This window comes from Xenopus laevis, chromosome 5S (genome assembly GCF_017654675.1).
Source record: "Xenopus laevis strain J_2021 chromosome 5S, Xenopus_laevis_v10.1, whole genome shotgun sequence".
Taxonomy (NCBI): Eukaryota; Metazoa; Chordata; class Amphibia; order Anura; family Pipidae; genus Xenopus; species Xenopus laevis.
Genome location: NC_054380.1, coordinates 87,406,765 through 87,434,699, shown reverse-complemented (window position 1 = coordinate 87,434,699; position 27,935 = coordinate 87,406,765). Strand labels below are relative to the sequence as shown.

General features: G+C 39.8%; 1 protein-coding gene across 1 annotated transcript; it reads right to left on the bottom strand.

The window, feature by feature from the left end:
• Nucleotides 1–20: 20 nt before the first annotated feature.
• Nucleotides 21–27,935, bottom strand: LOC121394110 (lisH domain-containing protein ARMC9-like). Its single transcript, XM_041564113.1, has 5 exons — nt 27,885–27,935; nt 17,521–17,682; nt 15,888–16,067; nt 10,726–10,923; nt 21–92 (listed from the first exon to the last, which is right to left on the bottom strand). The coding sequence occupies exons 1-5, from the start codon at nt 27,933–27,935 to the stop codon at nt 21–23; spliced, it is 663 nt and encodes a 220-aa protein (XP_041420047.1).

Here is a 27,935-nt window from a genome sequence, read left to right as displayed (position 1 = left end):
TAAACTGGACTGTGAATTAATTAGTGCTTTGGGAAATTCTCTATTAAAAATGTAGCACTTACTTCTTCCAGATTTCCATCAATGATCTTGACCTGTTTTTAAAGATGCTTATAATTCATATGTGGGCATATACAGTACAAGTAAAACAAACTGCATAATGTACTCTACTTTCTATTAAAACTATTTATATTAAGGGGCAGATTCACTAAGCTCGAGTGAAGGATTCGAATGAAAAATACTTAGAATTTCGAAGTATTTTTTTGGTACTTCGACCATCGAATTGGTTAAATTCGTTCGAATTCGAACGAAATCGAACGAATCGAACGAAAAATCGTTCGACTATTCGACCATTCGATAGTCGAAGTACTTGCCCTTTAAAAAAAACTTCGACCCCCTACTTCGGCAGGTAAAACCTACCGAAGTCAATGTTAGCCTATGGGGAAGGTCCCCATAGGTTTGCTAACCTTTTTTTGATCGAAGGATTTTCCTTTGATCGTTGGATTAAAATCCTTCGAATCGTTCGATTCGAAGGATTTAATCGTTCGATCGAACGAAAAATCCTTCGATCGACCGATCGAAGGATTAGCGCTAAATCCTTCGACTTCGATATTCGAAGTCGAAGGATTTCAATTCGAGGGTCGAATTTCGAAGTATTTTTTACTTCGAAATTCGACCCTTAGTGAATCTGCCCCTAAGAGTCAAGTAATGCAATACCTGTAAGAAGCAGGAACTAAGGAGGATTCTGGCCCTGTGGTACAGGCACATCAAGCAAACAACCTAAAGGTAAGTTATCCAAAATGCTCAGTCAGCAATCAGGATAGTCAGGAAATAGGTTAAGAGTCTATTTTGAAAAACGGATAGTTTTAATACACAAGAGCCATAAGTAACTCACCAATTCAAATCTTTTTAAACAGTACTTAGTGATATCATTAGTTATAACTTTTGTTTAATGATGTATTGCGTGTCACATGACTAAAGCTTTTTTATTATTCATATTTAGGCAGCCTCATGCCTTTAAAAAGTTAAGGAAATCCTCTGTGACATCTAATATACTTACGTTTCACAATAGGGGGTACATTCCAAGGTACAAAATCAAGCTGTGTAATGATTTCTGGTTACTGCCTGTTTAAAAATGCTAAGTGAACAAGACCCTATTCTTTTTTTAGCCCCATTTTTTACACCTGAACAGTAGTGCAACTACGTAGCAGCGGCCCTGGTACAGCATATACAGCTATAAAATCTCCCCCTGTCCAGCCTCCTGCGATAACCGTTATTGTGGCTCCGGTGGGCTCCAAGGGGGTGTGGACCCGGATGCGATCGCACCCCCTAGACCCCTGGTTGTTACACCACTGCACCTGAATTTACCTGCCATTTTCCCACTGACCTTAATGGCTTACACAAGCTCTAAAGTGGTGCAAAAAACACTACTTTAAGACACTTTTTCTGTTATTTTTCGAGCATAAATAGTTTTCAGAGTTTGATACCAAAGTGTAAAGAAAAGCAATGAGAAGTTTAATGCTTGATGGCGTCCACAGAAAATTTTCCAGGGGGGGGGGCAAGGAAGAAAACATATTACACAAATTACTTGTACCCACATTTTGGTTTCCACACAAACCTAACAAAAGCTTTTCTATAAATATTTGGGGGTAAATTTATCAAAGAGTGAAGTTCCGCCACTAGAGTGAAATTCTGCAGCTCTCAATTCATTTCTATGGGATTTTGAAAGGCGTATTTATCAATGGGTGAAAGTGAAAGTTCACTCTTTGATAAATACGCCTATAAAAATCCCATAGAAATGAATGGAGAGTGGCGGAATCTCACTCTAGTGGCGGAACTTCACTATTAACTTCACTCTTTGATAAATATACCCCATAGAGTAGTAACTGTTGCACATGTATAGTATTGCCATTCTATTAGTGACACAAACTCCTTGTTTGCCAGAACAACATTTGGTATTTTCTACTTTCTTAACAAACTGACTAGCCAGACGTTTGTAGAATGTTATTCCCTCCAGAGTTCTAGTTACAACCAGATACATACAGAGAAGCCTTCACTTTACATACCCTCATTTTAAGTATTTCCATATGTTATACAACTTTTTGTGGTCCCACCAATATTTAATGCATAATACATTTCACTAACTTTACACCATTTTTTTTACATATGGCAAGAGAATATCCTCTATTATGAAGTGTCTGTGTGAGAGAGAGTTTGTGTGTGAGAGAGAGGGAGTGTGTGTGTGTATGAGAGAGGGAATGTGTGTGTGAGAGGGAATGTGTGTGTGTGTGTTTGAGAGAGAGAGAGGGAGTGTGTGTTTGTGAGAAGGATTGTGTATGTGTGAGAGAGTGAGTGTGTGAGAGAGAGGGAGTGTGTGTGAGAGAGTGTGTGTGTGTGTGTGTGTGTGAGAGAGAGGGAGTGTGTGTGAGAGAGTGTGAGTGTGTGTGTGTGTGAGAGAGAGAGGGAGTGTGTGTGAGAGAGAGTGTGTGTGTGTGTGTGTGAGAGAGAGGGAGTGTGTGTGAGAGAGTGTGTGTGTGTGTGGAAATATTATTCAACAAACACTTTGTTTTTCTCTCAGTCCTCATTAAAGGAAGCACTGCATGCAAACACTGTCCTTGTCAGATTTAATTAGAAGGTGGATGCCTTCCTCAGCACCTGCTACTGTATTGTACATACAAAATATCTGCGGTTTCCAGAAACTGCTTCTGATGTAGGAGCCGTGTTATCTCTTGGAGAGGACAGGGACGTATTTATATTAAGGCACCCGAGCGCCTGTGCCTAAGGCGGCAGGTTTTGGAGGGAGGCCCTCGGGTGCCTATAAATTTATTTTTTAAATTAAAAAAAAAAGATTCCCCAGCCTCTGCCACGGATTTCCATTGGAAATCCAGTGACGGAGCTGGGGGGGGGGGATGGTGAGGGGTTAGGGTGCACGGCATAGGGGGAATGTTTAGGCCCTTGCTGGGTCTGCTGCACCCTAAGCATATTTGTTGGGTGCAGCTCTAGTCTCAGTCTCTATAGACAAGTGACAATAGGCTGTGGCAATAGGCTGCAAGCTTCAAGGGATACTATGCCTTTCTATGTATATGCCTGGTTGCTAGGGAGGTAGAACATTTAAAACAAGAAAACTATTCCAATTCAAACATAAAGAGCTGCAAAAGAGTAAAGTGAAAAAACATATTCCCAACAAAATACTACCGCCTGCCTCAGTGATCCCATAACTGTATCTCTCTAGCCACTGATAAACTACAATTCCCAGCATTCAAAGCCAGAACCAGTAGCAGAGTTGTAACTGAGAGGGCTAGAGAGGAGATCTCAGCAGGACCTTCATTCATTGGGCACGGGAGAGTCCAGTCAGAGATCAATGAGTTCTGATGGTGGCCCTGGTTCTATGACTGCTTATGTTTGATGTCTATTTGTTGTATTTTCATAAATGCACATGTGTGTGACTGATGTAATTGGCTTCCAATTACTGGTATCTCATGCCTTACTTGAGGATGACATCATTCCCAGCTCAGCACTGATTGGCTGAAAGCTGCCAGGGAAGGTGACTTAACGGCTCAGGTACAAGTGACAGGTTTTTCATTTCTGGATTCAGAGGTAAGTGGAGCAGACTTTATGGGGGGGGCATGAAGTCAATTATACAAGGAGATAGTTTGGGCAGTGTAGCTTCCATGATTTACAGTAGTTCGGGAACTAGAGCCAGGCCCGGACTGGCAATCTGTGGGTTTAGGTAAATGCCAAAGGGGGTGCTGTAATAGACAGACACTATTTATTGGGCTGCTGGGGGGGCGGTGAAGGCCTCTGTGTGTCTCAATTGCCAGGGCCATTTTTAAATCCCAGTCTGGACTTTAGTCTAGAGCCAAAGCTCCCAAAATTGTCCCACCATTGCCTGCTATTGTAATTGTCTGGGAAGGTGTTTGTCATGAAATTGTCCATTGGAGATATCAGTTTGTCTTTCCAGTTCCATATTTTCCAATGGCCACTTGGAATCAAGGGGGGGGGGGGGTCATTTTTGGTGATAAGCCATCAGGGGGTACAAAGGGGTACAACTACAAGGAAGGGGACAATCAATGATGGGGCCTTGAAAATGGTTTCTGGCGGCAGCCCTGCCCCTTCTACTACTAAAACTTGTGGGTGCCAAAGTACCCAAAATTTGCCTGTGTGCCATTGCTAAGGGGAATGAGACAACATGAGAACTTGCTGTCCCACTGACTCTAAACCTGTGCTTATCTAGCTGTGCCTTTACTACAATTCCCAGCACCCCCTGTGGCTGACTTGTAGTTATAGAATATAGTGTATTTGGTATTTCTTGTTTACTTGTTACAGCTTTTGAAGTGTTAGACCATTTACTCTGCTGCTCTTTAGCTGTTAATGTCAACTGCCATTTTCCAACTGCCATTGGCCAACTGTCCCACTCATCACTCATCCTAGTGGCCTCAGCATTAGAGTAGATGATGGGTAAGGGAGGACAAGTAGCACAAACCAGAATGATAGTTACATGCCTAGAATTAGGGTGCCTTGTGTTATGGGTGCAGGGGCACTGATCAGAGCTTAAATGGTTATGAAAAGCCCCAGTGGGCCCATTATTCACCTGGGCCTCTAATGGGAACCAGTGTCTTCTGCCCCTATAACACCCTGCCAGTAACATACAGCTTTACAGTAATGGCACAGTGGGGGATTTGGGATGTTTTGTCCCCATGTGATTTCCAGTTCAGTGTATGGCCAACCAAATGCTTACTCCCAAATGCTCACTCCCGTTCATTTCTAAATTCAATTTAATTGAGCCCTGGTGAAAGCAATTGGTATATAAATGAATGAGGGTGATTCCAAGTGTTCATTTAACTATTAGTTCATTGTGTCACCAGGACCCAACCTTGGTTAGCAGGGGTGTCTAGGGCCCTTGATTGCACCAATACATTCTGTCTCTCCCAATCAGCTCCTTCATTCTATTAAAGATACTGCTGATTGGTGTTACTGGTTATTTATAAGGCACAACCATATTCAGTAGCGCAGTATTGAGCTATTAAGGGAAATCCAGTATATACAGATATATACGGCAGAGAGGGTTCAGTTCACAATCTCTTCTCTCTCTTTCTCTCCCCATAAAGTGAAATACGAGTGATTCCTAGTGATTCTCAGTGATTCATAGTCATTCTTAGTGATTCCCAGGAGCAGAAGGAGATAAAGAAGAAACACAAAAGTCTTTTTAAAGACTATCAACTTTAATCAGGAGCAGAAGAACAACTTGCCGAACCCATTGTGGGTTATTTGGAGGAAGGTAAGGGTCTTGCATTTTCCCATCCAGGGCCACCATCGGGGGGAGGACAGGGGGGACAAGTGTCCCGGGCATGAAGGGGGACCTAGCAGTGCTGCACTTTTGAAAGAGCCGGGCCACCCTTGAGAGCGCCCGAGCCGTGTAGCCATTTTTCAAGTCCCAAACAGCAGAAATGCGGAAATGCTGAAAAATTAACAGCCAAAGGACCGAAGTCAAGAAAACAGCAGAAGCCGAACTCCTGAAGCGGCGAAAAGACCCGAAGCTACGAAAATAGCCGAAGTCCTGAAGCGGCGAAAAGACCCAAAGTCACAAAAGTAGGCGAAGTTGAAGTCCTGAAGCCATGAGTTCAATTCTACTGAACACCAATTTGTGGGGTTTTTTTTTAAAATCCCCTGGCCACCAATGTATTATTTTAATACTCTATAGGCCCCTGCCACGAATTTTTTTTAAACTAGTGTGTCGGGGGTTACTTTTTCAGCACTGATGTCTGTGTGGTCTTTTAACTGTGATGTGGAGTGGGATCGGGGGTGGGGCTCGGGTGAAAGTGTGGATGGGCCCCAAAAATTTTGTTGTATGGGGCCCCGTGATTTCTAATGGTGGCCCTGTTCCCATCTGCAATATGTATTACACAGTAGATGAGGCTGAAAAAAGACACACGTTCATCAAGGTCTACCTTTTTGTGTAACTGCTGATCTAGAGGAAAGTAGGGCCCTGACAGAAATAATGGGCTGATTTGTGGACCAAATATAATGGGATGGTATTGTCTTAAAATGGGGACAGGGGGAGCTGGTGGGGAGGAGCATTCTATATACATAAGTAAGCATTTGTTTCTAATTGGAGCCATATTAAAACCATAGTTTCTGAATGAAATGGGTTCTTATTAAATAAGGTGTAAATATGCTGCTGTTTTTACCTCTGCTCTTTATTGTGTTTATTTGGGGGTCTTACATCTTTATGTTAACTCTAACCTTCCCAAATCTCTATTTTTTTATTACAGGAACATCAAAGATGGGAATGAGTGCAAGTAGCAGGCTTTACTACCAGTGGCGCTATGAAAAACTAAAGGTGCTCACAGCTAATTTCCTCATTTTATTTTCTGACTGCTGAGAAAGGTATCCAAGGGGTTAAAGGAGGGGCTAACCCAATGCTAAACATGGCATATCTTCTGTGTAAATACAATGAAACAGAAATTTGACAGGGTTTAGCATAGTATGTGCCCTGACCTCAATGTTTTCTTGCTTCTTACATTTTTCTAGCACTCACGGTGGATCTCGTCTGATCTGGACATCTTTGAGATCAGGGATTTTGAGGATCCACTCGCGGGCCCTTATCTCGAGTGCATCAGGGACAAGATCACCAATGACATCATGTTTGCACTCTACGATCTGTGGATGGCCAAGGACTGTGTGAAGATTACAAAATGGTGGAAATTACACCTTAAGAATGAGTTCTGGCAGGACTACAGATACATCAAGGCCCACCTGAAACACCTCTACAAAGACCTAGAGAAGATCAACAAGGCCATACTGATTAAGAACAATGAGAGATATTCAGGTGCAGTATATAATCCATCCTTTTCTTTCCCACACTTGGTCAATCATTTAATTTTGCTTAATCACCTGATTTGTGCTTAATGTGCTCCTAAATATTACAGGGTTGGGATCCGTTATCTGGAAACCCATTATCCGAGAAGCTCCAAATTACAGAAAATCCATCTCCCATAGACTTTATTTTATTCAACTAGTCCAATTTTTTAAAAATGATTTCCTTTTTCTCTGTAATAATAAAACAGTTTCATGTACTTGATTCAAACTAAGATATAGTTATTGGAAGAAAAACCATTCTATTGGGTTTATTTAATGTTTACATGATTTTCAAGTAGATTTGAGGTATGAAGATCCAAATTACAGAAAGATCAGTTATCCAGAAAACCACAGGTCCCAAGCATTCTGAATAACAGGTCCCATACCCGTATAAGAATTTTACAGGGATATCACTTGCTAAGGTAAAAAAATACATAGTCTGAGTTATCTTGTTTGGTTTTACAGATAGTCCTCGGAACAACTCACAAACGGCACATGATACCAGCACCACCAGCAGTTTCCTCGGTTCCAAATACCGATGCACCTCAGTCTAGGCGCCACATCCTTAGAAAACAGCAGTAAGTATGGGGCATCTCAATTCCACCAGTGATGCCCCCTTTTCATCCACTGCACTTTCACCAGTGATGCTTTCAGCCACTGTAGTTCCACCAGTGGTTCCTCCCCTTTATCCAAAATATGGTGTTATTCACAGGAACTCCTTTAAGCCACTTGCATTCCTTTCATTCCATCCCTCAGACTGCAAATGCTGGGGTCTGCAGGCTGCATGGGGTCCAATGGAATGGAAAGGAATGAAGCATTCATTAAGCGGTCTAAATGTGCCCATGTTTATGCTGCCATATTCCCTTCTGTTTCTCATCCTTTCACCGCAATCCCTTACCGTACCATATTCCCCCCCCCCTCCGCCTCCCTTGATTCAATGTGGCACATTGATCGTGGGAGCAAATCCGATCGCCTTTAAGGGGTCAGGAAGGAATTTTACCCTCTAGTGAAGGAAATTTACTTTTCAGAGGTTTTTTGCCTTCCTTGCGATCAAACAAGCGCAGTTTATCTAATTATTAATAAAGCTGTGGATTACACAGATTAACCACAAAGTCATTATGTGTATCTTTATTGTGGGTATTAGGCTAGGGATTTGACAGGAATAACATATAGAGGGGGGGGAGGGAGAGAAGTTAGAATAAGGCTCTTATAGAGCAGGAAATGGTCGCATTGGTTATGTTTCTCCTTGGTAACTGAAACAACATATAACTGCTGTGTCAGTCTTACTATCCTCCATAGGATTTATAGGAACCTATGTAATACTGAGAGCCAATAAACATCCTTCCCAAATCTCACCCTAACTGGCCTTTGGACAACTCTTCCCTTTGGGCCTTTGGAAAAGGGCCGGCCCCACAGTTTAGAAGGGCCCTGATGGTCTGTGTTGGTTTAAGGAAGCCATGGAAATTGAATATTTAGAGAGAAAACCAGTTACATGCAGATCTGCAACCAAATTCTGTTTTAGAATCATCATCTCATGCTCTTTTACCTTAGTTGTCTAAAATTCCCTGGAATTAGGAAGGAATCTACTAATTTAACCTCTTCAGTAGATGATAACAAAGGCAAGTTTTACTGGGTTGCAGCTGGATTAGGTGGGATATTTATATAGACTTGACACTGCCCAGCCTTTATCACACCCATTTATTAGTGTAAGAAGGTATAATCTATAGAGGGTTTTATGAAACAGATGTTGAGAGTCAGCCTCCTGGAATGAATACAGGGTTAAACATAGCTAGCTGTACTGTATGGAGGAAGGTTATACAAGCTAAAAGTGCATTACACAATTCCCTCTTTAAAAAGCTGATAAAGCAACAGGGTAATATTGATACTGTGGGTGGTTAAATGACAGCAAGACCAGCAGTTTAGACATACAGTATGAATGAGGGTATTATATATAAAGGGATCATGCAGGCAATTGGTTGGCGGTGATGTCATGCGCACAGTGTAGGGGGCGTGTTTAGGTCAGGTGCCTAGGGTGGCATCGGACTTAAATACAGCCCTAGGAAAGAAACAAATTATCTGAAATTAAATGTTAGTACCTTAAAATATTCAATATCATGAAATCTTTACGAGTAGTAAAGGGAACCAACAGCACTGCTTGTGGTATTTATTTCAGAACATGGAATAGTACATTAGCTCTGATCTCTGTTTGCAAGTGATATCTAATGTTAATGTGGATACACTTTCGAATAAGTTAAGCCTATTGTGTGTATGTCAGAGCACTGGAATGAGATACCTGTACTTGGATTCTTTCTGGCACATATAGATAAGTACACCAAAATGGATTCTATACACTTAGGGTAAGTTCACACTGGGCGTTTCGTGGAGATTTAGTCGCCTGGCGACTAATCGCATCGTCTTTACGGCGACCAATCTCCCCGAACGCCTTCCCTCACTCTTGCGCTGGCTAAAATGAAAAATCGCCGGCGCTAAGCACACGCGGCAATTTATTTTCCGAAGTTGCCTCACGAGGAAACTTCGGGCGACTTCGGAAAATGAATCACAGATTTTTTTAGCCAGCGCAAGAGTGAGGGAAGGCATTCGGGGAGATTGGTTGCCGCAAAGACGAGGCGATTGGTCGCCAGGCGACTACATCTCCCCGAAATGCCCAGTGTGACCTTACCCTTACATATTACAGCAGAGTTCTGGTAAGCCCAGAGGAATGCCCAAGATGACCGTTTTATGGTATTTCTCTTCATCAAAATGCACCATTTCAGGGGCCCCTAACTACTCAAAAGTGCTGCACATTATATTTCATGTTTGTAACTCAACACGATACCTTTTAAAAAATATAAATATACAAATTTTTGAGATAATATCTAGGCGCTTTTTATTGTGCAGCATAGTGGGATGTCTAAGCAGTTACTGAATGAAGCAACATTGCAGTGAGTTGGGACAAAGTTTATCATTTACGTTATATAAATACTTGAAGTCATTTTCACAGACAACACAAAGACAAGGGAGGTGTGATAATAAAAATGTTTTCACCAGGTGTAATAAGCTAGAGTCAGGGGCACATTTACTTAGGGTCGAATATCGAGGGTTAATTAACCCTCGATATTCGACCGTCAAAGTAAAATCCTTCGACTTCGAATATCGAAGTCGAAGGATTTACCGCATTTCCTTCGTTCGTACGATCGAAGGAAAAATCATTCGATCGAACGATTAAATCCTTCGAATCTAACGATTCAAAGGATTTCAATCCATCGATCAAACGATTTTTCTAAAATCAAAAAAAGCTAGGAAAGCCTATGGGGACCTTCCCATAGGCTAACATTGATGCTTGGTAGGTTTTAGGTGGCGAAGTAGGTGGTCAAAATTTTTTTCAGTACTTTGACTATCGAATGGTTGCATAGTCTAACAATTTTTAGTTTGAATCTTTCGATTCGAAGGTCGAAGTAGCCAAAAAAATACTTCGAAATTCGAAGTATTTTTTATTCTATACCTTCACTAGAGCTAAGTAAATGTGGCCCTCAGTGTCGACTCACCCACCGGGATACCAGGAGAACTCCCAGTGGAACCAGGTGTCAGTGGGCCCTCATGCTGCTAAACATTTGGCATATTTCATGGTCATTCTTTATTTCTATGAGAACAAAAAGACTGAATAGATGGAATAATAGATGATAGTATTATATTATGTAAAGAAAAGAGACTAGGAGAATAGTAGTTGAGCGAGGAGAGGAAGAATAATAGTACTGAGAGTGGGCCCCTGGTCTAAGGTTTTTGGGTGGGCCCTGGTGTCCCAGTCTGACACTGATGATCGTGTGGCGGGGTAAGTGCCTTCTCCCTCAGGGTCCCGGTCTGTGCCATTACAGATGCACTTGGGCAAGATAAGAATGAAGTACAAGTCCAGGGGGGGGCAGTGCCCCCCCTTGCCCCTATATGTGGACGCCCATGGCTTGATGAAGCAAAGGATACATATAATGTAATGAGTCTGGGGGTACTTGCAGCTTTAAGTATGACAGAGAGAAACTTTTCCAGCCTCATCTTTAGTTCAGCCTCCCATGACTCCTGAGAGAAAATATAAAATATATGCATGTTATATATGCCTTGCAGTACCTTTTAGGAGTTGATCTTGCGGCAAGCAGTGCCCTGTTTCATTCTGCAACCTCTAATCTTTTATCTATAGTTAACAAATAGTTAATATAACTTGCTAGTGCAATGTCAAAAATCATGAAGATTAGGATAGCAAAATATTGTAGTTTTTCTTTACAAGTAACAATGCATCATGGGACTTAAAGAGGAGCCACAGGAAGATTCAGCCATCTGAAAATGACATGCTAGTGCACAGCATCCTATCTTGCAGAGAGATTTCGTTTTAATTATTAGTTCTAAAAAGTAGTTGTCTATATTTAACTGGAAACTATACTATACTTGAAATTGTGTGTATGGCAGGGTAGCAAGGAGAAAGCCACTAATCTTCCACAAAAATCGCTGACCTGCTACAGTTTGGTAAAGATCATGTGGACAATCCAGAAGGAAACTGGAAAAATGTTTTGTGGATGGATGAAGTCAAAATAGAACTTTGGCTTAAACGAGGAGTGTTACAGTTGGCGCCTGGATGGCTTGCAATTATTGATGGAATAAAGAATCCTGAACTATACCAGAGAATTCTAAAGGAAAATATCAAGACATTTGACACTGGGTCATGCAGCAAAACAACAATCCTAAACACACAAGTCATTCTACCAAAGAATGGTTAAAGAAGAATAAAGTGAATGTTCTTGAATGGCCAAGTCAAAGTCCTGACCTTAATTGAAATGTTGTGGAAAGACCTAAAGCGAGTGCTTCATGTGAGGAAACCCATTAAAATCCAAGAGCTGAAGCTATTCTGTATGGAAGAATGGGATAAAATTCCTCCGAGCCGATGTGCAGGACTGATCAACAGTTACCGCAAATGTTTGGCTGCAGTTATTGCTGCACAAGGGGGTCACACCAAATACTGAGGGGCAAATTCACTAAGCGCCGAAGCACCAAACGCTAGCGTCAATTCGCTAGCGTTGGGCATTTTCGTTACTTCGCAAATTCACTAACGAACGCTGGCGTAGATTCGCTAGTGTTACTTCGCAAACTTACGCCTGGCGAATTTTCGCTATGGACGTAACTACGCAAATTCACTAACGCGCGCAGTGTACTGAACGCTACCTTTTACGATAGACTTCCTTCGCCACCGCAGACCAGGCGAAGCGCAATAGAGTAGATAGGGATTGCTTCAAAAAAAGTCAAAATTTTTCTAAGTCCCAAAAAACGCTGGCGTGTTTTCTACATTATGGGTGATAGGCTGAAAAAGATTGAAAATTTTTTTAGGGCTCCCCTCCTTCCCCCCTACATTTCCTGACTCATGGCAACTTACCTATACAGTGGGCACACGTGTAGGGCAAAATAAAATTTTTATTTGATGTTTTGAAGGTTTTCTAGGCATTTGTAGTGCTGATACGTATTCCTCCATTGAAATTTGAATTTGGCGCCGTATGCAAATGAACCATTGCTAGCAAACTTCGCTTCGCTTGGCGAATCAACGCTAGCGCAACTTCGCAAACTTACGCTACCCCTGTGCGCAACTTCGGATTTTAGTGAATTTGCGGAACGCTGGAGAAACTACGCCTGGCGAAGTGCGCCGAAGTGTGGCGAAGCACGGCGAAGTTGCGCCTGGCGCAACTTCGAATCTTAGTGAATTTGCCCCTCTGATTCACTTACTTTTGCCACAAGCATATATTTATTGGGTAATTTTCTCAATAAATACATGACCAAAAAATGTTTTTGTTTTATATGTTTAACTAGGGTTTCTTCATCTACTTTTAGGACTTTTTTGAAAATCAGATGTTTTAGGTCAAATTTTAAAGATTTCAACTATTTTCGAGTGTACATATATATATATATATTTATATAAGCAGTGTAAGGAGACGTCACACCAAGAAATTACAGCAGCAAAGTTATTCTGAAGAAAATAGGAGGTTTATTGAACCAACGTTTCAGTTTCTCACAGGAACTTTCATCAGGGAGTGAAAAGCATTGTGCACAGTGGCACGCTTAAATTCAAAATATGGCGCCAAAAGTGGTTGCCAGGCAACCGATATGTTAGTGTAAACGAACACAGTGAATGTGACACCTAAGCGTGAGTAAAAGTAAAAACATAGCCGCATTTGGATAGTTGAAAGCTCCTACCTCATTATCCATAGCATGGACCCCTTGCATGGAAACGATCGTGTTCCCAACCTAAGAAGTAGCGAGACTCAGTCCTCGTCCAGGGTCCTGTATTGGTGTGCTGTACGTGTATCACGGCTGCAGGTTCAGTGGGGGCGGAGCTACAAAACGTCATGCGCATACTTGCAATTGGGGACCGTTTTGCGCTTACTGACAGCCAGGAGCCGTAACCATTATTGCTACACGTAGCAACGGCGGCGCTCCCTTGCTGCTCACCACAGCGCGGGCCCTGCAGTCTTTTTAGGTGTATAGTCTACGAGCTAACGCCGACCAATACACCCTACTGCACTTAGCCTTACTGGGTTCTTTCGGCCACTGCTCACCCCCACCTCCACCTATTGCACACATAGCAGGAAAGGAGTCGTTACTGGAGTAGGCCAAATGGTGATAGAGTTGGTACACAAAGCACCGATAAGACGGTGTCCATAAGTACTCAGTGAAAACAGTATACCATGGGGTATTGCCCACGGGACCATATATAGTGAATAAAGTACCTCCCCTTGTAAAATATAAGGATATTATAAGTTACCGAGGAGTTTCATGACCATATAAAAACACGAGGCCGAAGGCTGAGTGTTTTTATACAGGTCATGAAACTCCGAGGTACCTTCTGATATCCTCATATTTTGCAACTGGGGGTACTTTATTTATTATAATACACAAATTTCAGTGAGTCATGTGACAGAAATGACATCAGAACTCACCGTTTATAACTGATGACATCAGAACTCACCGTTTATAAGGATATAATTTACAAGATATTCATGGCTTTTGTGTATTATATATATATATTCCATATGGTAGCACAATGCTTTAACTGTTTAGTACCCAGGTGCACAGCAAAAAAGTGTGTGTATTATTCAAGAAGACCACTTGGAATTTGGTGAAACAAGTAAACAATTGTATTGTTAAGTGTATATATATATATATATATATATATATATATATATATATATATATATATATATATATATATATATATATAGTTCAAATGGACCCACACTCCTTCTGGGGCGACTTCGGAAAACTAAGTGCTCCGAGTGCCATCCTGCCGGCGATTTACATTCTAGCCGGTGGGGAGGCAGTTCGGGGAGTTTGCCCCGAATCTTCTCATCTGTCTCTGCCCTAATACACAAATATCCTGGCACAGTTGGGTTAAACAGCTACAGGACAAGCTGAAGAAAGAATGTTCTCTATGGAGTTGTTTATAATAAATTTGTCTTAGAAAAGAATTATAAAGGATATTCAAAAATAGAGCTGAACACAAACAGGAGCCAACATTTTACTATCAACTCCAAACATTTACACATTTTTATAATAAATAAGGATTTATACCTACTGTGGATCACTGAACAGTACAGTTGGTCTGAATGTTTATAAATGTGAATCTTTCTTTGAACACTTTAAAAATGACTAGTGAGTGGGTGGAGGAGAGATGCAAGATAAATGGTTGATAACAGTGGGAGTACCAGCAGGAATTTGTGTTACACGTAGGCAATACCCGAGGCTCACTTTGTCAAGTAATCTAAATCTTTTTATACATAAAGGACATGGAATTGGTCAGCATGTACACAAACCAACTGACCAATCAAGTTGTTTCTGAGAGTGCTTGAAAATTTGCAGTCAAATTATTTGGACAACTTACCAACCAGATATACGCATTAGACCATACGAATTGGCCACATATTCAGTCATTTGGTATTCAGACTGAAAAACCTGAATCTTAAAGTAGAACTAAACCCTTAAAATGAATGTGGCTAAAAACTGCATATTTTATACACTGAACTTATTGCACCAGCCTTAAGTTTTTTTGGCTTCTTAATAGCAGCGATGATCCAAACTTGTCACAGGGGATCACCATCTTGGAAAGTGTCTGTGACACTCACATGCTCAGTGGGCTCTGAGCAGCTGTTGAGAAGCGAAGCTTAGGGGTCATCACAAATTATCAAGAAGAAAAAGAAGTTTTGTCTGCAATATAAGATGATGCTACAGGGCTGATTATTAAATTCTGATGCTAGTTGCACTGGGTTATGTGCTGTCATGTAGTAATTATCTGTATTAATTACTAATCTATTGTGACATTTCTATTCTATGAGTACTGTATATTGTGAGTTGGTCCCCTGGACAGCAGCACAGAGCATGTGCAGTGAATCAGCAGAAAAGAAGATGGGGAGCTACTGGGGCATCTTTGGACACACATAGCTTTACTGCTAAAGGGCTGTGGTTGCCTTGGGCTGGCACAGAAGCACAAAACATAATGTACAACATTTCTACCTACTTCTTTAGTTAAGCTTTAGTTCTCTTTAAAGATGCCCGCAGACGCAAAGATAAAGTTGTACGAATCGAAAGTTCGTATGATTTTCAGACTGTGTGTGGATCGTCCCAAAATTTTTGGTACCGTGGTGATTGGTCGTTTAACCAATTGGACAGGTCGGAAGATTGCAATGTCGGATACAAGGGTAAAATCTGCACGTCTATGGCCAGCTTTACTGTGTGTGTGGGGGGGGCAGTTGGCATTCTGGCTTTAAGGGATACTATACTATAAGAAAATGTGCTTTAAGAGAGAGTGAGGGTTTAAAAAATGATAATAGATGACATATAAATAGAAAGAAAATTATTTTATTCGACAAATGGAATTCTATTAATGAATAAAAATGTAATGAAAGTTCCCCTTTAAGACTAGTCCACCATGATTCCAAGATTCTTCATACCTATCCAATACTTGTACATGTCTGTGGAATAGTTTAAGCAAGTATTTCTTTAGACATTACCTGAAAAATCTCTTTGATGGAGGGATGAGCAGCTGGATTAGGAACAAATGTCAGTGCATAAAAGGAGAGGAACTCAATTGTCTGGCTAAGAGCTGCCCCACTAGTTTCCAAGTATGTTTTAAAATGAGAAATCCGCTCTTCACAATCTGTACGATCCAACAAATAACAAATACAAAAAGTCTAAACGTTAAATTAACACAATCATACCTCAACCACAGCACAACAGCAGACAGGGTTAACTTTTTTTTTAACAACCCTCTGGCAAATTGCTACTTATTTATCCATTAACATTTGTATTTATTTAACCTAGTTCAAAGGCCAGCCTAATGCTTTCTCACAGTACTTTCCCATCAGAAGCCTCAATTTATATATGAAGGACCTCACTACCATGAAATGAAAGAAGAGTGGAGACTGGGTTCTCACATTGCAAATTAAAATACACAGAGGACTCTGTATAATTATGGTGGAGAGAAATGACTGAGTTGTCTTTATTTTCACCAGTGATGAATGTCCAGTTTTTTTTTAGAAATGGCAAAGGTATTTTGAACACATTCTGAATATGTGTAATTACCAGTATTAAACCATAGTGTTGTTAATGTGTGAAGACAGTTTGTACTGTTTCCTGAACGCTGTTAAAAACACTGCTGTGCTTTATAAATAAAAGACTTAAAAAAAAAAAACATACAGTGGAGCTGTAGAAATCAATATATATCATAACAAGGAAATAAAACCTGAAAATATTAAGTGTTGGAACATTCCATAGTGATGATGCTGTAGGGTTGGTGGGGATCTGAGTCTTCAGAGCATGAATTTAATATATACAAAACTCACAGAGCCAGACTGTGAAGCTGTGTATATCCTAAAAGTAAGAAGAACAGGCAAGCAGGGCCAGAATCAAGACAAAACAGGAGATACAAGAACTTGTACCATTTCAGCTTGAATAATAGGATTGCACAGGAGCAAATTAAATTAAGCAATTCTTCATATCAAGCGAAGTCATATGTGTACATCAAAATGTTTACCTACTATACTATACATTCATTTTAAAAAGAAAGTCTATTGAAGACGGTCATACTACAAAGTGTTCATCTAGATGTGGAAACATTATGCTTCTTAAAAAGTCTCCATGAGACGAGTAAACAGGTTTCACAATATCACATATTATACACATTAGGGGGCAGATTTACATAGGGTCGAATATCGAGGGTTAATTAACCCTCGATATTCGACTGCCCAATGTAAATCCTTCGACTTCGAATATCAAAGTCGAAGGATTTACCGCAAATAGTTTGACCGAATGATCGATCGATCGAACGATTTTTCTTCGACCAAAAAAAGCTTAGAAAGCCTATGGGGACCTTCCCCATAGGCTAACATTGAGGTTCGGTAGGTTTTAGGTGGCGAAGTAGGGGGTTGAAGTTTTTTTAAAGAGACAGTACTTCGACTATCAAATGGTCGAATAGTCGAACGATTTTTAGCTCGAATCGTTCGATTCTAAGTTGATGTCGAAGGTCGAAGTAGCCAAAAAAATCCTTCGAAATTCGAAGTTTTTTTTTATTCTATTCCTTCACTCGAGCGAAGTAAATGGGCCCCTAAAAGTCAATAGCACAGATGATACATTAATCAGACATACAATTCGACCCTGGTTTTTCTTCAAAGGAAATATGGCAAAGTGAATTTGCAAGTAAAACCCCAGCTTTTGGGCCACTGTATTAGTCTCAACAGGGATGTGCTCTTGCCACAGTGCAAAGAACACCTTAATGTTACCATCCTCAAAGGCAGTGATTAGATCATTCTGCAGATGACAAGAAATCATAAGTAGATTTATTAATTTTAGAAATTGCATATTACCTGTGATTTGGAATGAGAATGAAAAAATTGCTATTTTTTGGGGAAAAACTGAATATAAAACAGAAAAAATATGAGCTTGTGAAAGAGTAAGTGCTTTCCTTACGTCATATTATGCCAGATAAAATATACAGTACACAGGCCAAATACTATTTAAAATTATGCTATATAAAGAAACCTGGTAACATGAAAAAGTAATAGAACCTATTATTAGGAATGCTTGGAATCTGGGTTTCCAGATTCTGCAATTTGGATATCCATACCTCAAGTCTGCTAAAATTAGTTTAAACATTAAATAAACCCAATGGGATTGTTTTGTTTTGCCTCCAATGATTAATGATTTCTTAGTTGGGAGCAATTGTAAGGTACTGTTTTATTATCGAAGAGAAAAAGAAATGATTAAAACAAAGTAAAGGTGTAGTTCAACTTTTAGAATGATGTAGACATTCACATTCTAAACCTTTTTACAATTGTTTTCTTTAAATTATGTAGCTTTTTGTTCAGCAGCTGGTTGGTAGGGTCCAGTTTGCCGTAGTAAACAGACAGTGGTTTGAGTGAGAGACTGGAATATGAAGATGATAGGGTCCAAATAGAAACAGAAGTAATAAAAATTTATATTAACGACAAAATTGTTGGCTGCTGAGGTCAGTCAGCCTGAGAAAGCTAGGAAGAAGTAGAAGACAATTCAAAAACTATAAAAAAAATAAAAACTGAAGAACCATTTAAAAGTTGCTAAAACACAACCAGCCCCAGTGGGGCTCATTTACAAACACTGGACAAAACTTACCTGGGCAGTAACCTATAGCAACCAATCAAATGTTTGCTTTCATTGTTCAACCGGCAGCTGCCTGTAAAAAGCCAGTCACTGATTGGTTGCTATGGGTAACTGCCCAGGTGCAACAATCGCTTTAATCATGAATCTTTAAAACAGAGTCTAAAGGGCGAAGTGACTAACATTAGCAAAAATTCCCCACTGTGACGTCATTTTGTTACTTCACCAATTTACTAATGGGCCCAGGCGCAACTTTGCTAGCTAAGAAGATAGACTCTAGCAGTAATTCGCTCCCTTATGCCTCGCGCAGTTGCAGTCTGGTGAATGGACGTAACTACGCAAATTCACTAAGATGCGGATTTTACTGAGCGTTACCTCTTGCGCCAGACTTGCCTTCACCACCTCAGACCAGGCAAAGTGCAATAGAGTAGATAGGGCTTCCTTAAACAATTTTTCTAAGTCCCAAAAAACGCTGTTGACTTTTCATTTTTCAGGGTGAAAGGCAAAAGATAGTAAATTGTTTCTGGGGTACCCGACTTCCCCCCTACATTTCCTAACATAAGGCACATAAACTGGGCTCATGTATAAGTCATTATAACAACTTTATTTTCATTTATTAAGGTTTCCCGGGCTTGTGTAACGTAATGTATTTGCTGCAACATATATTTCCATTCAGCTTTAACTCCCCGATGTATGCAAATTAGCTAACGCTATCGCAACTCGCTTCGCTTGCCATAGTATCGCTACTTAGCCAGCGTTGGGCGCCCTGAACGATTTTAGTGAATTAGCGTTGTCCTGGCGAATTTACGCCTGGCGAAATGTTGCGATGTTAGCGAAGCGGACGCTAGTGCAAGTTCGGCCCTTAGTGAATTTGCCCCATTATTTGCCCCATAATTTGGAGCTTTCTGGATAACAGGTTACTATATAAGGAATCCTAGACCTGTAACAATACATTTAAGTACAACATCAGTACATCATAATAGAAAAATTGGAGCATCCTGCAAACAGTACAAGGGTTCAGGAAGTAGAAAAACTTTGGTTTTAGAGGCTTATTGCTGCAATGTATCTGACCAAACATTCATATGATCAATGTCATATCCATCTGGATAATCTGCATAATAGTGATACGATTGGCTGGCACACTCCAACCAATCTGATCAATGAGGTGCAAATGAAAGCGACTTGCTCAGTAGCACTGCATCCCAAACCTACTACTTTGTCATCCTGTGCGATGGGTCTACTATAGCAAGCAGGGAGTTGGCGACTAGCCAGTTGATGGGGAATAATAGATTTCTTTATAACTGGCAAAGAGGAGCTGCAGAGCTAAATGTATTGGTACTGCTTCATTTTAAGAAATCAACATCAGTTAGGAACATTTTGCAATAGCATGGGCACTTTCAGACATTTGTCTGTTTATGAACATCCCCTTTAGGATGGCAGGTCTTGGATAAAGTATCCAGTGGTGACTAAGTGGATAGGAATACTTGCTACAGTAACACCAAAGGGTTTGCTTGAAAGTTTTTGCTTTCTGTAATTTTGCCAAACATTCTAAGCAGGAATTTAATTTCACAGATCTGCTGCCGTTTTGAACTTTGTACACTGAGTAAAGTTAAAGGAAAACTCACTACTTGAAATGGGTAATCCATTCCATTCATTACTATTTACATCCCTTTAAAGTGAGGCTGATATGATTATACAGGTATGGGACCTGTTATCCATAATGCTCATGACCTGAGGTTTTCCAGATAACGAATCTTTCCGTAATTTGGATCTTCACACTTTAAATCTACTAGAAAATCTTGTAAACATATAGGGGCCGATTCACTAAGCTCGAGTGAAGGATTCGAATGAAAAATATTCGAATTTCGAAGTATTTTTTGGGTACTTCGACCATCGAATTGGTTAAATTCGTTCGAATTCGAACGATTCGAAGTAAAAATCGTTCGACTATTCGACCATTCGATAGTCGAAGTACTTTCCCTTTAAAAAAAACTTCGACCCCCTACTTCGGCAGCTAAAAGCTACCGAAGTCAATGTTAGCCTATGGGGAAGGTCTCCATAGGCTTGCCTGTGATTTTTTGATCGAAGGATTTTCCTTCGATCGTTGGATTAAAATCCTTCGAATCGTTCGATTCAAGGATTTAATCGATCGATCGCAGGATTTGCGCAAAATCGTTCGACTTCGATATTCGAAGTCGAACGATTTTAGTTCACAGTCGAATATCGAGGGTTAATTAACCCTCGATATTCGACCCTTGATGAATCGGCCCCATAATAAACCCAATAGGCTGGTTTTGCTTCCAATAAGAATTAATTATACCTTAGTTGGGATTAAGTACAAGGCACAGTTATATTATTATAGAGAAAAAGGACATCATTTTTAGAAATTTGGATTATTTAGATACAATTGAGTCTGTGGGCGGCTGCCTTTATGTAATTCTGAACTTTTTGGATAACTGGTTTCCGGAAAACAGATCCCATACCTATATAAAGCTGAGGAACTAGTTTTCTTCTGTGCACATGTTTCCCCAAGCCAGTGGCACCTGCATTTTACATAGTGGAGAGTGTGTTGCAGGAATAGCAATTACTTACTGTGTTTATGTTGGGTTTGGGATAGGAAATCAATGCTACAAACTACTGAACGATCTCTTTGCTAGCAAGACTCTTAAGCCATTTCAGTAAAATTGCTGTGGGGCTGTTAAATTGCAGCCCATGCAAAAGACTGGCAAACATGACTGTGGAAATATTTTATTACTTTTTTATACATGCTCCTAAAACCACTCTCTGACAGTAAAAATGATTGTGATAAATGTATCAGTTCTCTTTTCAAATACTTGATTATGGCAGATTGAGGTGAGCTCTATGGGTATATAGTAAATGTATCCGGAATTAAAATGATTTACTGTTCATTCAAAATTAACCCCACGATCTCCAATCTGTTTTCATGTTGGTGCAAGAGAGAATCTCTTTTGTAGTTAGGCCGAAACACCAGTAACCCAGTTTAATGTTGGGTGATGATGTCAGTCTTTACCTGTATATTATCCTCCTGATGCCCTGAAGGATTTATTTCAGTTTAATTTTATATGGTCTTGTTAAAGGGGTTATTGACCTTTAAATTAACTTTTAGTATGACGCAGACATTAATATTTCAAGACAATTTGCAATTATTCTTCATTTTTTTGTTTTATTTGCATTGTGAGAGAGGGCCTGAATAAAATGATAAGTAATAAAAAGTAACAATAATATACAGTTGTAGCTTCAAATCTATTTATTCTTTTGTTGGCTGTTAGGCACTACCATTTGAAAGCTGGAAAGAGAAAGAAAATTTAAAACATAAAAAAATTATAGCAACTAAAAAGTAAACTACATCCATATTCAGCCAGGCAATTTAGCACTGCAACCAAACAATCCCCTGCCCCTAATGCTGGTCAGCCACTGCTCCCATCGTCCACAAACCAGTAGCATACGGTAAGTATTGTTGTCTGGGCCAGGGTTAAGGATATGTGCACCCGGGCTCCCCCACAAGGCTCCCTCCCCTCCCAAAGCACACCCAGTCTCCTCCAGAAATGCACATATACAAACATCTTTGCCAGGGTGCCAAATGATCTCATCGGCCTGCTTTGATCCACATTTGACCCAGAGTGTGGGTGGCCTTGCAAAACTAGTAGATCTTTATTTGTGTAGCCAGCTGATTGTCCATGCATCAGCTCAATTTTGTGTCTGCACCCGGAGTCACTTCTTCAGGCCGGATGGAGACAGAGTGGAATTTGATGAACCATGTGTTTGTACTAGGACCAATTCAATCTCTCAAGGTGTAGAGGGCCTGTTTGTCAGCCCGCACCTCAAGGGATACTATCTTGGGAAAAAATAATTTTTCAAAATGCATCAGTTAATAGTGCTACTCCAGCGCACTTCTGCACTCAAATCCTTTTCTCAAAATATTTAATTTTGAAATCTGACATGGAGCTAGACATATTGTCAGTTTCCCCGCTGCCCCCAGTCATGTGACTTATGCTCTGATAAACTTCAGTCACTTTTTAATGCTGTACTGCAAGTTGGAGTGATATCAACCCCTCCCCCCCAGCAGTTCATCAGCAGAGCAATGGAACAGTAACCAGATAACAGCTCCCTAGCATAAGATAGCAGCTGCCTGGTAGATCTAAGAACAGCACTCAATAGTAAAATCCAGGTCCCATTGCAACACATTCAGTTACATCAAGTAGGAGAAACAACAGCCTGACAGAAAGCAGTTCCATCCTAAAGTGCTGGCTCTTTCTGAATGCACATGACCAGGCAAAATGACCTGAGATGGCTGCCTACATAATTGCACTTGCTGCTTCAGGAATGCAAATTTATATTGTAGAGTGAATTATTTGCAGTATAAACAGTGTAATTTAGAAATAAAAACTACATGTTAAAAATCATGACAGAATCCATTTAAACACTGAGAAACAATTCCATGTTGATTTAGCCTTAGGGCAAGGGCACACATATCATATTAAAAGCTTTTCTCTGCATGCTGATTTTAATGAACTCGTTGTTTAGAACGGATTCGCTTCTCTCCACCTCATTAAAATTGGCAGACAGAGAGAAGCATTTAATACATAACATGTTCCCTTGCATTTCAACACAGGTTGTATTATGTTACCAAAATAAGGAAAAAAAGATAAAAGAAACAAGGAATCGTACTGTCCAGCCAGAGGTCTGCTATCTGGAAGTAGTACTGCAATTTCTTTTTTTCTTTATGGCATCCTGCTCACCTATGGGCTCTACAGACTGCTGTGTGTGTCATCACTTTAATATAATTATGCCCACGTAGCAGTATATCAGTTATTTGGCCCACTACTTGGAAAGACTTGGACAGCACTTAATGAACATTGAGATATAATTGTTATCATAGCAAATTGTGTTCTGTATATATTGAAATTCCTGGAAAATGATCATGCGCTGTTGATTAAATGCATCTGCAGACAGACAAAGGCTAAAGGGCAAGATCTCCCATGAATAATGTTCTGCATTTGAATGATATAAAAAGGCAAGTCCCACCATTTCCTGTTGCAGACACAAGAGAACACCTCTGGAAATGAAATGATGTCTTTATCCTAATTTACCCTGCCTGGCCTTGAAGGAAAAGAATTAAGCAATATATCCAAACAGACAAGACATTTCCGAGCATTCACCAGCCTGTCTGCAGAGAGTGGCAGCACAAGGTGATGAACAGCATTCAAACCCAGACAGGGCGTTGTTGATTGCTACCAGAAAGGCAGCCCCGGTGTTAACATTCCAAGCATTGCACCTCTATCTAATCTAAAATAATTTCTTACTCTAACCCTTTCAGCACTGGCATGATCTATGCAACACTCTCTAATGAAAAAGGATTGCATGTAATCTGTTAGGACTTTTACAAACATAAAATGATCTCAGGGAGATGTCACCACATCACACTCTACTCGCATGCTAAAGATTTGACATTTGTAATGGGCAATGTAAGGCCTTCTGCAGGATGCTGAACTACACCTGGCCCCCTCCATCTTTAAGTTGTCAAAAGGATGCTAAAATTTATAGTAACTCTAAACTATAAACTATGGCTTGTTTTAGTTACAGTCATGTTCAAATATGTGGGCGCCCCTGGTCAATTACATTCTTCTGCAGGGATCTGCAAGGAGTTTTTATGTTCTCCTTCTGTCTGTGCAGGTTTCCTCCAACACTCCAAAACATACAGACAGGTTAGCTGGGTCATAGTGTGTGCAAATGGCATAGGGACTTGTAAGCTCCAATCGGACACAGAGTGATGCGAATATAATCTCCGCTATATGAATGTATACAAAAGTATATTTTAGTTTATATAGTGCTACTTGTGCACACAGCAAATGCATCAGGCTAAGCTGCATTAAAGGAAAAACTATACCTACAGAATAAAAGGATTTCTTTCATTGAAAAGCTATATTTATTTACAGTATTTACATATGAGCAGTTTTATGGGATATATTTTTATAGACACCTGCAATTTTCAGGGGTATAGTCTTCCATTAAAGGAGAGACAAACACTATATAAAAAAAATCTACCCCCCTACCCTACGTAGAATTGCAGCAGATTTATATTTAGCCTGATAAATCCTTATATTAGAATTTTTAATCCAAAATTAACTCAACTTTTTCAGCCCTAATATTTGCATTTGTACCTGAATTAGCAGCATCTTCAATTCCCACAGTGATGATCTACAAAGAAAGGCCCCGTTTCAGGATTTCAGCCCCCGTAGAGAATTGCTCCGTGAAGCGTTCAAGTCTGGCAGAATAACTGTAAAAATCTCTGTGGCTTGTGCAAAACCATTATTAGAGCCTGAACTGATTTTTTTTTTTAATAGTAGGGGGTAAGAACGCAAGCAGGAGCCTGAATTTGGCAGAAGAGCTGGTACTTGGGGAAGCAGACGATCTTCCTGCTTCCTTTTGGTGAGGGGAGGGACATAACTTTGCTCCTCACTCACTGTGTGAGAAATTCTGGGGGCTCACAGCATGCCAGATACCCCTCTCTTCTTCCACCCACGAACTATCAATACAAACACAGAGAATGCTAGTAGGAATAATTACGCCAGCTTTATTACTCCTTGCTTGGTGTCTCTGACTCGACTCCCAGCAGAGCCTTACAAGGGGGTCTGCTGAACAGTTTGGGGCCCAATTTGCATAGGTTTACCGAAGTATGTGGTCTCTAGGGGCCCACAAAATTAAGACACCCCATATGCTCTCTCATCATTCCAGCTACTGCAGAAGCAACACATTTACTAAATTTTATGTCGGGTAAACCTACAAAAAAGTGTGTTAACCCCAAAAAGTCATATTTTTGGAAAGTACACATTGCCCCGAATCCAACATGGGTAAAACATGTCTTTCTACTCCAAAATACCAAACTGCAAAACTTTCCTAAATTTGACAATTTTGATGACATTTCAGAAAATTACCACAAAGATTCCATTTGCAGCATCCTCCTGTCTCCCACATACCATCAGTTATCAAGATTATTCACCCTAAATATGAAGGCCAGGGGTTCACTGAACAGTTTGAGGCCCAATGTGTATAGGTTTACCTAAGTATGTGGCCTCTAGGGCTCCCAAATGGAAGACATCCCATATGATCAATCATTCTGTCATTCTAGCTATGTCAAAAGCAACAAATTTTATGCATTTTAAGTGGGGTAAAGCTACAAAAAAAGTGTAGTAACCAGAGAAAGTCATATCTTTTGGAAAGTACACAGTCACACAAATCCAAAAAGGGTAAATATGTATTTCTACTCCAAAGTACCAAATTGAAAAAATGTCCTAAAGCTGGCAATTTTGATATTTTAGAAAATTACCACAAAGATTCCACTTTCAGCATCCTATCTCCCACATAACATTAGGTATAAAGATAAATCACCCTAAATATGAACGCCAGTTTTATGCCCAATATGTATAAGTTTACCTATAGTAAGTATGTGGCATTTACGGTCCACAACATTTACATTATGTATACTAATTTCATGTTTACATTTACACAAATTCAAAAACACATCACTAGTTTTATGTTTGGTAAAAGCTGCAAAAAAGTACAGTGACCCCAGCAACACCATATATTTTTGGAAAGTACACATTCCAACAAATCCAACAAGGGTATAGATGCCTTTTTCTCGTCTGCCATTTCAGCTTTCGCAATATGAGCCCCATGACTGAATATTATGTACCGCCTGACCCCCTAACTGCACAGACTCCTAGAAACCAATATATTTTTGGGAAGTACACATTCTGATGAAGCCAACATGGTTAAAGTCACCGTTGTACACCAAACTCACAAACTGTGCAAACAATAATGCAGGGATAAAATTGCAATAAAACCACAAAATTACACAAACCAATGAAACAAGATAATCAGCGTAATTAGTGGTCAAAATACCTGATTCATTAGTTACATTGCCAATATAAACAGTTTTTAGGTGAAAAACATAAGATAAAAGAGTAAAATTAGTTTTTTTGTATGCATGTGTGTACATTTCTAAAAGTTGTCTGTGTGTGAATGTAATTGTAAACAGCCACTGTTTTTGGAGCAGAAGGGCATCATCGGAGGGGGACCTGGAGGTCCTTGGTGCACATGGGCGGGGCTGGTGGAGTGGAAATCTGTGTAATAGAAGTATAAATTATACTGCAAAAAGGCCCCTGTATACAGTTTGCATTTGCTCAGTGTATCCTGAGGTCTACCCATTCATTTGTGGAACAGGATTACATACAAATCAGGCCCTAGAATCAATTCTTCTAGGGCCGGACAAGTTAAAACAGGCACATTTTGGAAGAAAAGTAAATACAACTTTTTTAATCAGAATAAAGATGTTATATAAATAGAATAATATAAATTAATTAAAATATATTATACAAAAGTTAAAACTTACAGTACCCAAATAAAACAGTGAAGTACAACTGTAACTGTTTCAGAAACAATATATGATTTTGTGAAATCCAGACCTCTATGTTAGACAAAGTGGAACAACTTATTCTTATATGACTTTAAATTAAATGCTTATATTTGTGATGAGTTTCTTTAAACAAGCCATTATATTATGTTAACTTCAAAGATGCACAACATCCATAATTTATGGATTTAGACAAATATCTATTGTACACCAGAGATTTGACCAAATATCATGCTGAATACAAGTCCTAATTTACATATTCAAATATGAGATACAACATCATCTGTACAACAAAAAAAAGTTGGTTTCAGTTGTACAGAACTTTATTGCCCCATGACATGGCAAAGCATATCCAAACTAGGGATGCACAGAATCCAGGATTCGGTTAGGGATTCGGTTCGGGATTCGCCCTTTTTCAGCAGGATTCGGATTCGGCCGAATCCTTCTGACCAAATTTGCATGAAAATTGCATGACTTTTTATCAGAAAACAAGGAAGTAAAAAATATTTTCCCCTTCCCACCCATAATTTGCATATGCAAATTAGGGCTCGGATTCAGTTCAGTATTCGATCGAATCTTTCGCGAAGGATTCGGAGGTTCGGCCGAATCCAAAAAAGTGGATTCGGTGCATCCCTAATCCAAACCCATGAGAATTTGGAATAATCCCACAAAATGTGCTGAGATTATGCTAAATACAAGTAAATGGTGCATCCCTCTTTAATCTATAACTTTCCCTACGAAATTCAAAAGCACCAAGATAGCTACACTGAAATTTCAGGAAATAGGGTTATGGATTCATAAAATCTAGATGAGCTTGGTTTGCTTAATATCGATTGCATAATAATTCTTGTGATTTCAATGTATCCATTCTGGGAATCGGGGCTGTTGTGCCATTATTTACAGTTTTGCATGACATAAAGCTTATAAATAAACAACCTCTTACCTCTTTAATTAACCCAAGTAAATCTGCTTCATAAGCCAGTATATACCCCAT

Coding starts and splice junctions, on each gene's coding strand:
- LOC121394110 (XM_041564113.1), bottom strand. CDS start 27,935: ATGGGGTATATACTGGCTTATGAAGCAGATTTACTTGGGTTAATTAAA. Junction 17,683..27,884: donor TACTTGGGTTAATTAAAGAG/GTAAGAGGTTGT, acceptor TGTCATCTGCAG/AATGATCTAATCACTGCCTT. Junction 10,924..15,887: donor CCATCAAAGAGATTTTTCAG/GTAATGTCTAAA, acceptor ATTTTCTCTCAG/GAGTCATGGGAGGCTGAACT.